The sequence below is a fragment of the Dipodomys ordii genome, unplaced genomic scaffold (genome assembly GCF_000151885.1).
Source record: "Dipodomys ordii isolate 6190 unplaced genomic scaffold, Dord_2.0 Scaffold203, whole genome shotgun sequence".
Classification (NCBI taxonomy): Eukaryota; Metazoa; Chordata; class Mammalia; order Rodentia; family Heteromyidae; genus Dipodomys; species Dipodomys ordii.
Window position 1 is genome coordinate 2,760,198 of NW_012267419.1, and position 16,464 is coordinate 2,776,661.

The 16,464-nt window shown below is 37.4% G+C and overlaps 1 protein-coding gene across 1 annotated transcript; it reads left to right on the forward strand.

Annotated features, from left to right (window-relative positions):
* The first annotated feature begins 221 nt into the window (after positions 1–221).
* On the forward strand, positions 222–16,176 carry LOC105999910 (eukaryotic translation initiation factor 4E transporter-like). Its single transcript, XM_013035068.1, is given in 3 exon segments — positions 222–284; positions 13,001–15,126; positions 15,128–16,176. Coding segments are annotated over 3 exon segments (2,826 nt in total). The 3' UTR covers positions 15,765–16,176.
* Positions 16,177–16,464: the final 288 nt, after the last annotated feature.

Below are 16,464 nucleotides of genomic sequence, written 5' to 3' on the forward strand. Positions count from 1 at the left end.
TGGACTTGAAATCCCATAAAAGAAAGAAGAAAAAGATGAAGAAGAAATATTTAAAGTAATAATGGTTAAAAATTTCTCCCAAATAATAACAGAAACAAAACCAAGCATACAAGAAGCTCAGCGGTGCCAGAAGGAAATATGTCAAAGTAGAATATTGGCATGAGGACTAAATAGAAGGACTCAATGCTCAACTCCTACTACAAAAATATTTCTACTTCAAGATGGATGAGAAAAGAATTCTAAATTCCAAAAAAGGACAGAGGAAAAACTACGAGTCAGAAAAAGTGAGATCACAGCATAAAGACTGCAGTAAAGCAAAGAGGCATTTTCAATCTCGGTTTTTTACCAAAAAATGATAAATTACAAGAATTCAGTTAAGTTCCTTCAACAACAGATATTAGGGAAAAAAACTATTAACCACGCTCATGAGTCTATTTATCCCTAAGATGAGAAGATATTATATCATATACAAATGAATAAATGATGGATTTCAAGAATGAATGACAAAATTATTTGACAACCTCTTTAGATGCATAAAAAGCATTAAAAAATGAATTCTTCCTCATAATAAATACAATTTACACATTACATGTAATAGTAATCTATCTCAGCACAATGAAGGGGCAACTGACAGACAACATGACAGTGAATGGGAAAAAAACAAAAACAAAAGACTTTCTGTAAAACATAGATCCAGATAAGAATGCCAATTCTTGAGCAAGATGGCATAGGTACAGCTTGGGGATAACTGAGCTCTCACAAAGAAACCGATTTTAGTGTTCTAGTGAAAAGTCAAGGCTAGCGGTTCATACCAAGGGAGCCATCATAATGCAGAGATTTGTGCCAGAGAAGAAAAATTCAGGAAGCCTGTTTAAGGAGACAGATATGAGCACTTGCTGGTGACTGCCTTTATATCACCAGACAGAGCCTGGGACAATGGTGCCAGAGACAGAGTGTGAGTGGCTTCTACTCACTATCAGCATGAACTGACAAGGAGTGGAAATACTCATCCTACTGATGATAGAAGGACACAGATCATGGATAGACAGAAAACCAAGAGAAAGACATGAGTACCACACAAGACATACTCACTCCTGGTCATAGAATAGCGTTTGGAAGGTAGCCCTTCCCGCACCACCTGAGAAGAATGACATTTTTGATACTGGCAGATAATGGACAACAAGCCAATCCCCAATCCAGTAGATCGAAACAAATGATTAAAATTAAATTAGAATTAAATGAAAGAGTCCAAAAAACATAGAAAGAATCAATAAAAGAGAGTTGTTTCTTTGAAAAAAAATAACAAAATTGAGTGACCCTAAGCAAATTTTCTTTAAAAGAAAGAAGAAACACACCCGAAAAAAACAAAATCAGAGATGAGAATGGAAACCACCACTGAAACAACCAATATTCAGAACAATATAAGGGAATACTTCTCAAATCTTTATGTTGACAAATTTGAGAATATGGAAGAAATGGAAGAATTTCTAGGAAATATTTATATCCCCTAACTAAACCCAGAAGATTTAAACCAAATACATGGACCCATATCAAGCATTGAAATAGAAACAGCAATAAGGGTCCTCCCATCCAAGAAAAGCCCAGGACCAGATGGATTCACAACTGAACTATACAGGGCCTTCAAAGCTGAATTCACACCAATATGCTTCTAATTCTTTAATGAAATTTAAAGCAAAAGCTCACTACCAAACTCATAACCCTTGTCCCAAAATGAGACAGGTACTCATCAAAAAAAGAGAACTATAGACCCATTTCTATGATGAAAATCAATGCGAAAGACTTAAAGAGAAACTTCTCTGAACAGAAAAGAAGGATGGCCAATAGACACATGAAGAAATTCTCAACCTCTCTGGCCATAAAAGAAATGCAAATCAAAACAATATTGAGATACCACCTCACCCCAGTTAGAATGGCTATAATCAATAACTCTAATAACAACAGATTCTGGAGGGGATGCAGACAGAAGGGAACCTTACTGCATTGTTGGTGGGAATGTAAACTTGTTCAACCACTTTGAAAAGCAGTATGGAGGTTCCTCAAAAGACACCACATAGAGCTCCCCTATGACCCAGCAATCCCACTTTTGGGCATTTACCCTAATGTTCACAAACAAGACCACACTAAAGCTCCCAGAACGACTATGTTTATTGCAGCATTATTTACTATAGCTAAGATATGGAGCTAACCCAGATGCCCCTAACTAGATGAATGGATCAAGAAAATGTGGTATATATACACAATGGAAATCTATGCCTCCATCAGAAAGAATGTCATTGCCCCATTTGTTAGGAAATGGAAAGACTTGGAAAAAAAGTGTATTAAGTGAAGTAAGCCAGGCCCAAAGAAACATAGGTCCCATGGTTTCCCTTATTTGCAATAGCTAGTATATGTTTGAGTCAAGCAGAAAAGGTCAGATAAGTTGATGTTAGGGGAATGAACCCCAAGATAAGTATTTAAATGTTTTTTCCCTTTCATGCAATTGTTTCTATCATATTTATGAAATGATTTCTATATTGCTTTGTATGTCCCTCCCCCACGGTATAACCCCTGCTTTCGCTGTATTTGATGTTGGTATAATTTGTGGAGGGGAAGGGGAAAAAACAAATCGTTTAAGTGAGGATGCAGGTGGACCCACTGCAACAATGAGATGTACAAGATGTTATGTTGAAAAACGAACTTAACAACTTTGGTGGGGGGTGGGGAGAGGACAAAGTTGGGCGAGCGGAGGAGTATGGGAAGGGATGGGAAGGGGAAACGAGGAGGCAACAATGCTTGATTAGAAATGTACTCGTTATGTTGTCCATGTAATTGTAACTCCTCTGTACAGTATTCTCCGAATAAAAAAATTAAATCTCCCCAAAATTAATCCTCAAAAACACATCTGCCCAATTAACAAGTGTGCTAAAAAAGAGATATTTCTCTGAAGAGCAAATAAGAATGGCCAATAGACACATTAAGTAATGCTCAACATCTCTGACCATAAAAGAAATGCAAATCAAAACAACATTGGGATTCCACCTCACTTCAGTTAGAATGGCGATAATCAAGAAATATAATAACAGATGCTGGAGGGGATGTGGCCAAAACGGAATCCTGCTGTATTGTTGGTGGGAGTGACAACTTCTTCAACAAATCTGGAAAGCAATATGGAATTTCCTCCAAAGAGTACACATAGAGTTCCCCTATGACCTAGCAATCCCACTTTTGGGCATTTACTTGAATGATCACAAATAAAACCATACTAAAGCTACCAACACAACTATATTTATTGCAGCATTATTTAGTATAGCTAAGACATGGAACAAACCCAGATGCCTCTCAGTAGATGAATGGATCAAGAAAATGTGACACACAGACACAGACACACACACACAGACACACACATACACACAGAGACACACACAGAGACACACACAGAGACACACAGTCACACAGACACACACACACACACACAGACACACATACAGACACACACACACATATATATATACATATACATGTAATATATATATATATATATATATATATATATATATATATATCCCTCCATCAGAAAGAATGACTCCATTCCATTTGTAAGGAAATGGAAAATCTTGGAAAAAATCATATTAAGTGAAGTAAGCCAGCCTCCAAAATACATAGGTGCTATGGTATTCCTTATTTGCAATAATTTGTATATGTCTAAGATAATCTAAGCAGATGAGCAGAATAGCTCAATAACTATGTACATAATACCATATACGATGATGCTAAGGAAAGTGAACTCCAAGACATGGACAGAAGAGGTTTTTCTTTGTTGTTGTTTATAATATACTTTGTGATTTTTTTGTTTCTTTTGTATGTTCTTTCTCCTGTGGAATAACCCCTTTTTGTCACTGTTATTTGATTTTGGTACTCTGGTTTTGTATATACGTTTATGTGAATTAGGGAAGAGAAGGGGAACAACAGAATGGTGAGACAAAAGACAAGTGGGGAAACCAATGCCACAGCAACATACACAAGACAATATGTATGAAAATACCTGTACAACTTAGGGTGAGGGTGCAGAAAAGAAAGAGAAAAATGAGATAAGGGAGTAACAAGTTTGACAAGAAATGTACTTATTAACTTATTTATGTAAATATAAACCCACTGCACATTATCTTGACAATACAAAAGTTTAAAGAAAATGAGTTTAACAAAGAGTGTCAACTCTCACGACTCTTATTCCTAAGATTACTGGAAAGTTTAGCCATAATAAATAGGCAAGTGAAATAAAATAATATGCAGGCAAGTTGGAAGACAATAAACCCATCCCTGTTAACAAATTTTGAATTGTGAACTCAAAGTCAGTGAAATTAGAAGATCCAAAGTCAGCATACAAAATCAGTAAAAATTGTATATACTAAGAACCAATTTGTTGAATGTTATGAAAGTAATCCCATATACAATAGACACAATTAAAATAAAGTGACTAGAAGTACATGTAATTAAGGCTGTAAAGCATATAAAAATAAAATATTGAAGAAGTGAAAAATAAAACAAAATGGAAAGGTTTACGATATATATGGATTAGAACAATTAAGGCTATTAAAATTGACACACTATCCAAATGACTTGCATAATCAACACAATTCCAATCGAAACCTCAGTTTTATCCTTTGTAGAAATAGTAAATTTCATCCATCTTTATGTTAGAATTTCAAAGTGATAACATTTCACATGTCCCTATATACATATATTCTACCTTGATCATATTGAAGCCTCTATTACTGTTTTCCCAAGCCTATGTTAATAAGTTTCATTCCACATAATGTATAAATAGACCATATTCTCCCTTCTTCACTGTCTCCAGTACTCTTTCCCTACCCACAGCTGCCTGTTTCCTAAATTCTATGTTACAGTGATGAAATGATACTGAAATAAAGTGATTTATTTCCATCTTATCATGAGAAATATGAACTTTTTTTGGTTTTTGAACAATTTCATACTTTCAATTACAGTTATTCTAAGAAGTAAAAAAATGATATGTTTCTTTCTTTAACAACTTGCTAAAAATATTTTGAAGAAATGCAATAGTCTTTTATTACAATGATACACATTATATTGAGATATCATTATGTTGTAATAATATTCAAATGTTCTTTAAATGTGGTGAACAATGATCTATATCTGGATAACAATATTGTTTTGTACATAAATTTCATATCCCCTTCACACAGATGATCATTCAGGATCAACAGTACAAGCTAACATCAGTACATATGTCATTAAATATGTCCTGGAATTTCATTTTATAAACTTTATGACAGAAATTTTAGGGAAATTATATTATCTTGCCAAGAATATAACTTATAAGGTGAAGAGATTTCAGTAATTATTACAATATTTGTATGCTTTGGCAATATACATTAAAAATATTATAAATGTCTCATCCATCATTCCATCATATATCTTTGTGTCAGATCTTATGTTCTTTTCCATATATTTCTTGTTATTTTCCAGTATGATTATCCCCATTCTCTTCTATGCGCTTTTTATATGTGCTACCATCACACCTTTAATAATACAACTTAATGACTCGTATTTTTATTGTCATCTCAATTTCATCCTGAATTACTATATTCTATTTCTGTCTATTTTAATTGTCTGTGAGATATGTTCAATCTGCAAGTATTATTACTTATTCTTCTCCTTCGTATTTTCTTAGATTTCCTCCTACAATGATTAGTTTTATCTTCCAGTTAATTGCCTTAACTAATAACTTTTGCCAAATCTTTACTTCCTCTTTCTTTTTAATACCCATAGTCTGCTTCATTTCAGTTATTCATAACTTATTTATGAATGCATTTGAACCTCTGTTCCATTCCCATTGTCATTTTACTTCTTCTATTCAATTGTTCTATTAACAAGTTCACAAAGGATTCCCTGACTTCCATTTCTTAAAGAATGCCATCAAGACAATTGTTCATGCTGAAAACAAAGATATTGTAAGGCAAAGACTCCCAAAAGCTCGTGCTTTGAAGTTTAAACTCTTTAACTTGGCATAGACTGTCCTTCCCAATTGTACCATGTTCTGTTTTTTTTTCTGCTTCAAAATATTATTGTATTTTACTTATTAAAAACTAAATTCCAGTTAGACTGAACTTTCTTAACTATGTCATGTGCTTTTATATCTTTATATCTTTGCAAGTGAAATAATGCCTTTTCTCCCTATGCACAAGGCCTGCTTTGTTATCACCTCCTTGAGGGAGCCTTCTCAGATTTACTCAGGGTGTTTTCTTTTTCTTTTGCTTTGTGATAGCACAAATTGACCGTGCCTCTTTTATAGTATTTATAACATGACATCCATTTGATTGTAGATTATTTACTCTGTATATTATATACTTTCTAAATATATAACTTACTCAGCTTTGTATTTCCAAAATTTCAAAATAATAAATGTTTATTAAATGAACAAATAATAACTGATGTCCCAGACAGTAATGGATTTTTCTCTTTTACTCAGAGTTAGTAATGCATTGAATACACATAATTTTGCATTGCTAATAGATATAAAATGTTAATGAAAGTATTCACTTCCAAAACTTGTATTAGGGAAATACTAATATAGCAATAAATCTATTTTTTAAAATACACTGTCCAGACTAATTTTCTTCTATTTTTTCCTCTTTGAATTTGCATTTTGTGGAAACAACACTTATCAAGTTACCTTGTAGCTTTTCTTTTAATTAATTAGTAAGATTATTGCCAATTTAGCTGTAAAGGTGAATTGGTATTATTGATATGGTAATTAAATATAAGATGATTAGTCTATTAAAGATCTAGTAATTGATTTCTTCCCAACATTGCTATGTATAGGTGACTGGTCAAATTTATATGAAATGAAACTTTTAATTACTTAACCTTGGAATGCAGGTTTTATTTTTTCATAGAAGCTTTCTCTTTTTTTCCTGAAAAAATAAGTGCTGTGCTTTCTGTTTTAATTTAATTTAGAACAAGAACAACACTCAGGAAAGCTTTTATATGTCCATTGTGCACATAATAGAATCAAGAGATAATGTCAAGAAAGGAAAATATAACTGTGAATAAGGCTTTCTATTGCAAAACACTACAAAATACTATTGAACAGGTTAACCATTTTGTGATAAATTACCAACTACTATGAAAATTGGTTCTTAAATGGTTTAAAATGCTAACTAAAAGAGGAATTTTACCACACTAAAACTTTAATGAAAGATTTTTAACTACTATAAATCAAAATGATATTTGTTTCTTTGTACTGCTTGTTACTAAGATTACATACATAAATAAATCTGATATGTATATGCATGTATATATATTTTGCATGAACTAAATCCACAGATCAGTGATGATTACAATGGGTGATAGCTGGTAAACATTTTTTGAGCTGTGTATCTAGTTCCTTCCTACACACATTAACCCAAGGCTGGGGAGGTGGTTTAGTGGTAGAATGCTTGTCTCACAGGCATGGGGCCCTGGTTTGATTCCTCAGAACCACATAAACAGAAAAAGCAAGAAGTGGTGCTGTGGTCAAGTGGTAGAGCATTAGCCTAGAGTTGAAGAGCTGAGGGTTTAGCACCCCGGACCAGAGTTCAAGCTCCAAGACCAAAAAAAAACCCACATTAACCAACAGGTCTTTCTGCTCTTTCCATAACAGTGATCAAATATAGTCCCTGCTAAGCTTAAAATTAATCTACCATCATCATAAAATTAAAATGAAATCCTAGCACTGGTTGCTCATGTGTTCAACTCAAGCTACTCAGGAGGCACAAATCTGAAGATGGCAGTTTGAAGCCAGCCCACTCAGAAAAGTCTGTGAGACTCTTATCTCCAACAAACTAGTCAACAAAACTAGAAGTGGCGCTGAGGCTCAACTGGTAGAGTGCAAGCCTTGAGCAAAAGAAGCTCAGGGACAACAGCCAGGTCCAGATTTTTAGCCCCAGCACTAGCAAAAAAAAAAAAAGTAGATAAAAATTGAGACATAAAAGCACATCTCTGTAAACACTGAAATATAATCTAGATTTTCTCGTTCTAGTTGTTGCTTGAATAATGCCCTTTTAAATGCTGCTGGTCAAGGCTGGGAAAGTGGCTCAGTGGTAGAGTGCTTGCCTCGCATGCATGAGGCCCTGGGTTCCATTCCTCAGTACCACATAAGCAGAAAAGGCCAGAAGTGGCACTGTGGTTCACATGGTAGCATGCTATCCTTGAGCTGAAGAGCTGAGGGACAGCACCCAGGCCCAGATTTCAGGCCCCATGACCAACAAAATAAAATAAGAATGCTGCTGGTCAAGTAGTATATGTGCCCATCCTATATTTTAACAAGAAAACAATCTAATATTACTGAAGGAAAAACATATTAATATGGATTGGTTAGGTATTATTTGTGCTACAGAACATTATGGCACACACTGCGATAAAAATACTGAGGATTAAATATCCTTATAGTATAAAATGGGTATAAAGAAAAGTAAAAGAGCATAGTCTAAAACAATGAAATTATAATTTATGACTGGTTATGTAAACTGGCTTATTGATGCCTAAATGTCAAGATCAAATTAGTGTTGACACAATGTGTAATACGTGTGAAATACATGTATTAAATTTGCTTTCAATATTTTACTTTTTATTGTTATAAACATGATACATAGAGCAGTTACAGTTACATATGTCAAGTAATTAGTACATTTCTTTTTGGAAAATGCCACACCTTCCCTTGCTCTCTCCCAGTTTTCCCTTCCTGCTCCCAAACACAAGTTACATAGTTCATTTTCAACATAGTTTCTAGTGAGTACAACTGTTGTCTTTGTTTATCCTTTATTCCTCCATTTTTGTATCAATCTTAGCCTTCTAAAGACAGATACTTTAATAAATAAGATGGAAAAAGAAAAAAATAGCTTAGAGAAATAAATTTTTTTTCCAATGCCTAGAATTTGTTTTGATAAATCCTGTTTTATAAAGTCAGAGACATATAGGTATTGTGCCTGTATACTCCTCCTCTAAGAGTATGCTCCTTAGGTCTCACTGTGTATGAATGACTAGAGTTCTATACAATTTATTATGTCCTAGTGTATTTTAGATCTAGCTTCTACATATGAACATGTGATGTTTGTCTCACTGAGATTGGCTTACCTCACTTAAGATGATTTGTTCTATGTCCATTCTTTTCCTTGAAAAATAGCACAATATTATTCTTTTTAATGGCTATGTAAAATTCCATTATGTTTAGATAGGTAGCACTTTTTTTAATCCATTCATCTATTGTAGGGCACCTGGGTTGTTTCTATAACTTGGATTTCATTAATAATGCAGCAATGACCATGGGTGTGCAAATGTGCTTATGGAATCCTGGTTTGTGATGTTCAGGGTACATGTCCAGGAGTGTTACGACTGGGTTTTAGGAAAGGTCTAAGCTTAGTTTTTAGAAGTAACTCCAGACCGCTATCCAGAGTAGTTATACTAGTATACATTCTCACCAACATTAAAATAGGGTTCCTTCCCCAAGATAAGTATTCAAATGTTTTTACTTTCATGCAATTGTTTCTAACATATTTATAAAATGATTTCTTTGTTGATTTGTATGTCCCTCCCCCACGGTATAACCCCTGCTTTCATTGTATTTGATGTTGGTATAATTTGTGGAAAGGAAGGGAAAAAACAAATTGTTTAAATAGGGATACAGGTGGACCCATTGCAACAATGAGATGTACAAATCGTTATGTCAAAAAACCAGTTTACAACTTTGGCAGGGTTGGGGGGGTGGGACGGGAAGGGGAAACAAAGTAGGAGGTAACAATGCTTGATAAGAATGTACTCATTATCTTGTCCATGTAATTGTTACCCCTCTATACGGTATTTTCATAATAAAAAAATAAAATAGGGTTCCTTTTCCCTCATATCTATGAAAATATTTGCTTCTCAAATTGAAACTGTTGGCCATCTAACTGTTGGCCTGTGTTCTTTTGATTTGCCTTTCTTTAATGGCCAGGATTGTTGAGCACTTCTTCATGTGTCTCTTTGCTATTATTACCTATTCTTGGAATCCAAAAGGTCTCTCCTTGGCTCTGTTGCCCATTTAAAGATTGGTTTCCTACCTTTGGGAGGGGTTAGGGTCTTGAGCTCCTTGTTGTTGTTGTTTTGTATTGCTGATAAAAATCTTCTCTCAGTCTGTGGCTATCTTTCTAGATTATTAACTATGTCCTTTGTAGTGCAGAAACCTTTCATTTTGTCTTAATCCCATTTGTCAAATATCTCTCATAATTGCTGTGCCCCTGGAACTCTTTTCAAGAAATTTCTGCCTATGCCTATAAGTTTTAGTGTTTAGTTGCATCCTGAGGATATTTACTTTCACTGCTTGTGTTTTCTTTATGTGCATGCTTAGAACTTTGTAGTTTCTTCTCAACAGTGACTTTGCTCTATCCCAGGGGTACCGGTATGATGTGTTTTCATTTTCATTGAATTATAAGAGCTTTCTGCTTTCCTTCTTTATTTCTTCAGTGATCCACCAGTTGTTTAGTAGTGTATCATTAGCTTTCCATGTGTTTGAATGTTTTCTGCATCATGTTTTGTTGTTTAGAATTAATTCAATTCCACTGTAATCAGATAGGATACGAAGAGTTATATGGATCCTTTTATAATTGCTGAGGCTTATTGGGTGTCTTAGAATATGCTCAATTTTGTAGAATATTACATGACTGCTGAGAAGAATGTAACTTTTTTGATTGTTGGGTGAAATACTCTGTAGATGTTCATTTGTGTTTCAGTGTCATTTAATTAAGAAGATTATTTTCTAGTCTTTTGTTTGCTTGACCTGTCCTTTGGTGAGAGTGGAATGTTAAATTCTCCCTCATTATTATGTTGGCATCAATCATGTTTTGCAAGTCTGAGAGCATTTGTTGAATATATTCATGTACTCCATTGTTTGTTGCATAAAAAAATAACCACTGTGATTTCTTCTTCCACGAACATTTCCTTTATTAATACGTAATGACCTTCCTTACTTTTTTGTATCTATTTTATTTTTTATTGTAGAGGTAATGTAGACTTGTTAGTTACATTAGTCAGATAATGAGGACATTTCATTTTGAACAGTGTCACCCCTTTCCTCATTTTTGCCCAGTCTTTCCCCTTTTGTATTTATTTGAATGAGTAGTCTATTTTATCAGATAACAGTATGCATTCTCCTAACATCTTGCAGGACGTATTACCATGAAGGATCTTTTTCCACCTCTTCACTCTGAATTTGTGTTCATTTTTATCTGTGAGATGTTTCTTGGAGACAACAATTGGTTAGATTTTGTGTTTTGATTCAATCTGCTGCTCTGTCTTCTTTGAGGAATTGAGCCCATTGATGTTTAATGTTACTATGGAGAAATATGGTATGTTTTGTACCATTTAGTTGTTTTCCAATAGTTTCCTTCTTTCTGCTTCTTGTGTTTACTAAACTAGTTTTCTAGTAATTTTTATTCAATGCTGGGGTTTTTTCTGTTTTCATTAGATTGTATTTTTCCCTTTATTATCCTTTGTAATTTTGGTTATGTGTTCATGAATTCCTTCAGTTTCTGTTTGTCATGAAAGATTTTTATTCTGCCATCTTGGGCCCTCTCCATCTCAATTTTTATCATTTCCTACCTGTCTTCTCTTGGTAGCACTCCAAGGTACAGAGTTGTAACTACAGAAGGTATTTTAGTATGAGAGTTGTTCATCTGGGAGAAGAGCCTTTCCCTATGTATGAGATTTGCCTCTTCTGGCAGTGTTAATATTCATGTATAAATTGTTCATGTGAGATAGATTAGGAGAGAACATGTCAATATTAGAAAATAATAAGCTCTTTTTAATGCAGAGAAAAATGTAAAGTCCATATTCTAAATGAGGTCTTGATTAAAGAGTTTGAAAATGAAGCCAGGAATCTGTGACTCAGCCTGTAATCCTAGCTACTCAGAAGGCTGAGATTTGAGGATCTGAGGATAAACCATCCTAGGCAGGAAAGTCCTTGAGACTCTTATCTCCAATAAACCACTAAAAAACTGGAAGTGGTGCTGTGGCTCAAGCGGAGCGCTCACCCTGAGCTGAAAAGCCCAGGGACAGCTTCCAGGCCCAGAGTTCAAGCCCCAGAACTGAAAAAAAGAGTTTGCAAATGAAACTTGTTTTAAACACAGTAACAGATATGATTACTTCAACATTCTACAATACACCATAGAATATACTGAAATAAAACATAAAAACCTAATAAAGCAATGTTTCCCATTAGATTATAACTATTTAGCAAATTCTCTAGTAGCTTATTATAAAAATGTTTGAATATCAAAAATATATTTAATATATTATCATTAAACCAAACATTAGATTTGCAGCAATTCCAATAATTTCTTAAGATTATTCTTCTAAGTGGATATAAACTTTTTAGGTTTTTACAGCCTAAATGACTTTTCCGGGCTGCAAAGTGATACAATGATTGCCTTGCATGCATGAGGCCCTGGGTTTGATTCCTCAGCACAAAATAAGCAGAAAAAGCCAGAAGTGGCACTGTGTGACTCAAGTGGTAGAGCCCAAGCCTTGAGCTGAAGAGCTGAGGGAGAGCACCCAGGCCCAGAGTTCAGACCCCATGACCTGTTATGTCTATCAATGAAAAATTATCTATTGAAATGTAGAATTTTGTTTATATACATTCATAAGAGACTAGTTTCACAAGAGACTAGTTTGAAACATACTTTATTTGGCAGATTATAAAATAAAATGGTTAGCATAAGGGTTATGGTCTTTTGTTCCTTCAAAAGCATAATCTGGGTGTGTGCACGTGCGTGGGGGGAGTGGGAGTGGGGGGGCGCAGGGAGGCTGCCCCCAGAGTAAAGGCCGCCGGGAGCAGCACTGAGACCCGCGCGGGCAGTGGGGAGGGGAACAATGCCGGCCGAGGAGCAGGGCCGCCCAGCGGCAGAAGCACCGAGCGCAAAAAAATTGAAGACTAAGAAGTCATGGATAGGAGAATTGTGTCAGTGAAACAGAAAATGGAGATGCTTTCCTTGACCTGAAGAAGCTGCTGACCTCCAGATCCCCCCATCGCTATTCAAAAGAGGAGCTCTTGGATATAAAAGAACACCCCCATTCCAAACAGAGGCCCTCATGCCTCTCCGAAAAGTACGACAGTGATGGTGTTTGGGATCCTGAGAAGTGGCATGCATCTCTCTACTCGACTCCAGGGTGAAGCTCACCAGTAGAAACACTGAAGAAAGAGTGAGATTCAGATCGCCCATCCTTGGTGTGCAGGATAGTAGATCCACGAGAGCGTGTGAGAGAAGATGACTTGGATGTTGTTCTCAGCCCACAGTGACGAAGCTTTGGCGGGGGCTGCCACGTGACAGCTGCTGTTAGCTCTCCACACTCAGGAAGTCCACTGGAGAAAGACAGTGATGGGCTTCGCCTGCTCGGCGAGCGAAGGATTGGCAGTGGGAGGATAATCTCTGTCTGGACCTTTGAGAAGGACCACCGTCTCTGTGACAAGGACTTGCGTGATTTGAGAGACCGAGACCGAGTCCAAGAGAGGGACTATAAGGATAAGCGTTTCAGGAGAGAGTATGGGGATAGTAAGCGTATCTTTGGGGAGCCGAGAATAAATGATTCATGTACTGAAGAAGAACAAGAATGGTTCTCAGCTGGACCCACAAGTCAATCTGAAACCATTGAGCTGACTGGCTTTGATGATAAGATACTAGAAGAAGATCACAAAAACAGAAAAAGAACAAGGCGACGGACAACCTCTGTGAAGGAAGGCATAGTCGAGTGCAATGGAGGAGTGGCTGAAGAGGACGAGGTGGAGGTCATCCTGGCCCAGGAGCCCACTACTGATCAGGAAGTACCACGGGATGCCATTCTGCCTGAGCAGGCCCCAGGAGAATTTGACTTCAATGAGTTCTTTAACCTTGATAAGGTGCCATGCTTGGCTTCAATGATAGAAGATGTTTTGGGAGAAGGATCCGTCTCTGCCAGTCGATTCAGTAGATGGTTCTCTAACCCAAGCCAGTCTGGAAGCAGATCTAGCAGCCTCGGGTCAATATCACATGAAGAACTGGAAAGACTTGCAGCACATTCAGGTGTTGTGCTGTCAGTAGAAGAAGTGGAAGCAGGACTCAAGGGCCTGAAGGTGGACCAGCATGTGAACAATTCAACATCCTTCATGGCAGAGCATTTAGAAGAGACCTTGAGTGATGTAACGAGCAGCCGACTACTGAAGAAAGATGGAGACATGACTGCATTCAACAAGCTTGTGAGCACCATGAAGGCCAGTGGGACTTTGCCTTCTCAGCCCAAAGTTAGTCGAAATCTTGAAAGCCATTTGATATCCCCTACTGAAATTCCAGGCCAAACTGTCTCAAAGAACATCCTGTAGGAACTTCTGGGTCAACCAGTTCAGAGACCTGCTTCTTCCAATCTTCTGAGTGGCCTTATGGGGAGCTTGGAACCTAACACCTCTTTACTGGGCCAAAGAGCACCCTCTCCTCCCATGTCACAGATGTTTCAAACTCGAGCAGCTTCAGCAGACTGCCTTCGCCCACGAATACCATCACAAACTGGTTTTGCACCAGGACCCCAGCAACTACTTGGAGACCCATTTCAGGGCATGCACAAGCCCATGAGCCCTGTCAAGGCCCAGATGAGTCAGATGGAGTTGCAGCAGGCAGCTTTGGCAGGGCTGGCCCTACCACATGACCTTGCAGTCCAGGCAGCAAACTTCTACCAGCCTGGTTTTGGCAACTCACAGGTGTACAGAATCAGAGATGGATTTAGAAACAGGCAACAGTGAGTAACGAAGTCACCAGCACCTGTGCACGGAGGGAATTCTTCATCCCCAACCCCTGCTGCTTCAATCACAAGCATGCTTTCTCCTTCCTTCACCCCTACCTCAGTGATCCAGAAGATGTACGAGAGCAAAGAGAAAAGCAAGGAGGAAACAGTACCTGGAAAGGCGGCTGCTGGTGACAGTAAAGAGGATATTCTGAAGGCCAGTGAAGACAACCTGCTGTCCAATTCCATATCTAATGTGGATCAAGAGTCTTCGCCTACAACAAATCTAAAACTGTCACCATTACAGCAGCCTTCATGTTCCACCCCACGGTTACACTAAAGAACAAGATTACCGACCTAAAACAGCTGGGAGAAAAACACCCACCTTGGCATCCCCAGTTCCAGGAACACCTTTTCTCCGCCCCACCCACCAAGTTCCCCTTGTTCCCCATGTCCCTATTGTTCAGCCTGCTCACCAGCTCCACCCAGGATTGGTCCAGAGGATGCTGGCCCAAGGAGTACATCCACAACATCTCCCAAGTTTGCTTCAAGCTGGTGTGCTTCCTCCTGGCCTGGACTTGACACATTTTCAGGGACTATCTGGCCCCATCCTGGGTCAGCCCTTTTACCCCTTACCTGCTCCTGCTAACCATCCCCTCCTAAACCCTCCTCCTGGAAAACCTCTGCATCTGGCAATGATGCAACAACAGCTCCAGCGCTCATTTCTGCATCCTCCAGGCTCTGGATCCCAAGCAGCAGCTGTCAGCGTACAAACAACTCTTCAGAATGTGCCCAGTCAGTCAGGCCTGCCGCACATGCACTCCCAGTTAGAGCATCGCCCCAGTCAAAGGAGCAGCTCCCCTGTGGGCCTTGCCAAATGGTTTGGCTCAGATGTGCTGCAGCAGCTCCTACCCTCCATGCCTGCCAAAGTCATCAGTGTAGATGAGTTGGAGTACCGACAGTGAGGGCACGGCAGGCAGGCAGGCTCACACACATCTAGACCTATGGTGGCAACCTGGGCAGGACAATGCTGCTTCATCTTGGGTTGGTTTATATGCTTTTACTTTGGAACACTCCAGGTGAAGCTCTTTAGGGAACCCACACACATGGCATGGTCTCACATGATAGAACGATCTTAACCAATGTAGGAGCAGTACCTACATGGTCTAAATACAGGATGCACAGTGCGGTCAATCCTGAAAATTCTTTCTTTTTGTAAGGTATGTGAATGATGTGCTGGTGTCTTCATTAAGAGGTGGCACCTAAGGGTTCTGAGGAAATAAAATGTATAGACCCTTATGTACAGATCTGTGTATAAACTTTTGTACATACATATAAGATAGCTTTTTTGAACTTATACAGCTGTACATAAAAGTAGCTGATACTAGTTAAGCCTGTGTCAACTGTTTTCTTCTTTTTTTCACTTGTACATTTGGGACTTTTGTTTGATTAAAGTTGCATATGCTAAAAAAACCCCAAAAAAACAAAAGCAAAATCTGGTGGTTATATTTGAATTTAGACTAAGTTTTTTCAGAATCAACAATATAAAAATGTATATTTTAATTCAGATAACAATCTTTCTTAAAATGTAAAACTTACCTTCAAACTCAAGTTATAATTGTGAATGTAGGACTAAGGCAATTATAGGAACAGTATTTTTTGAAT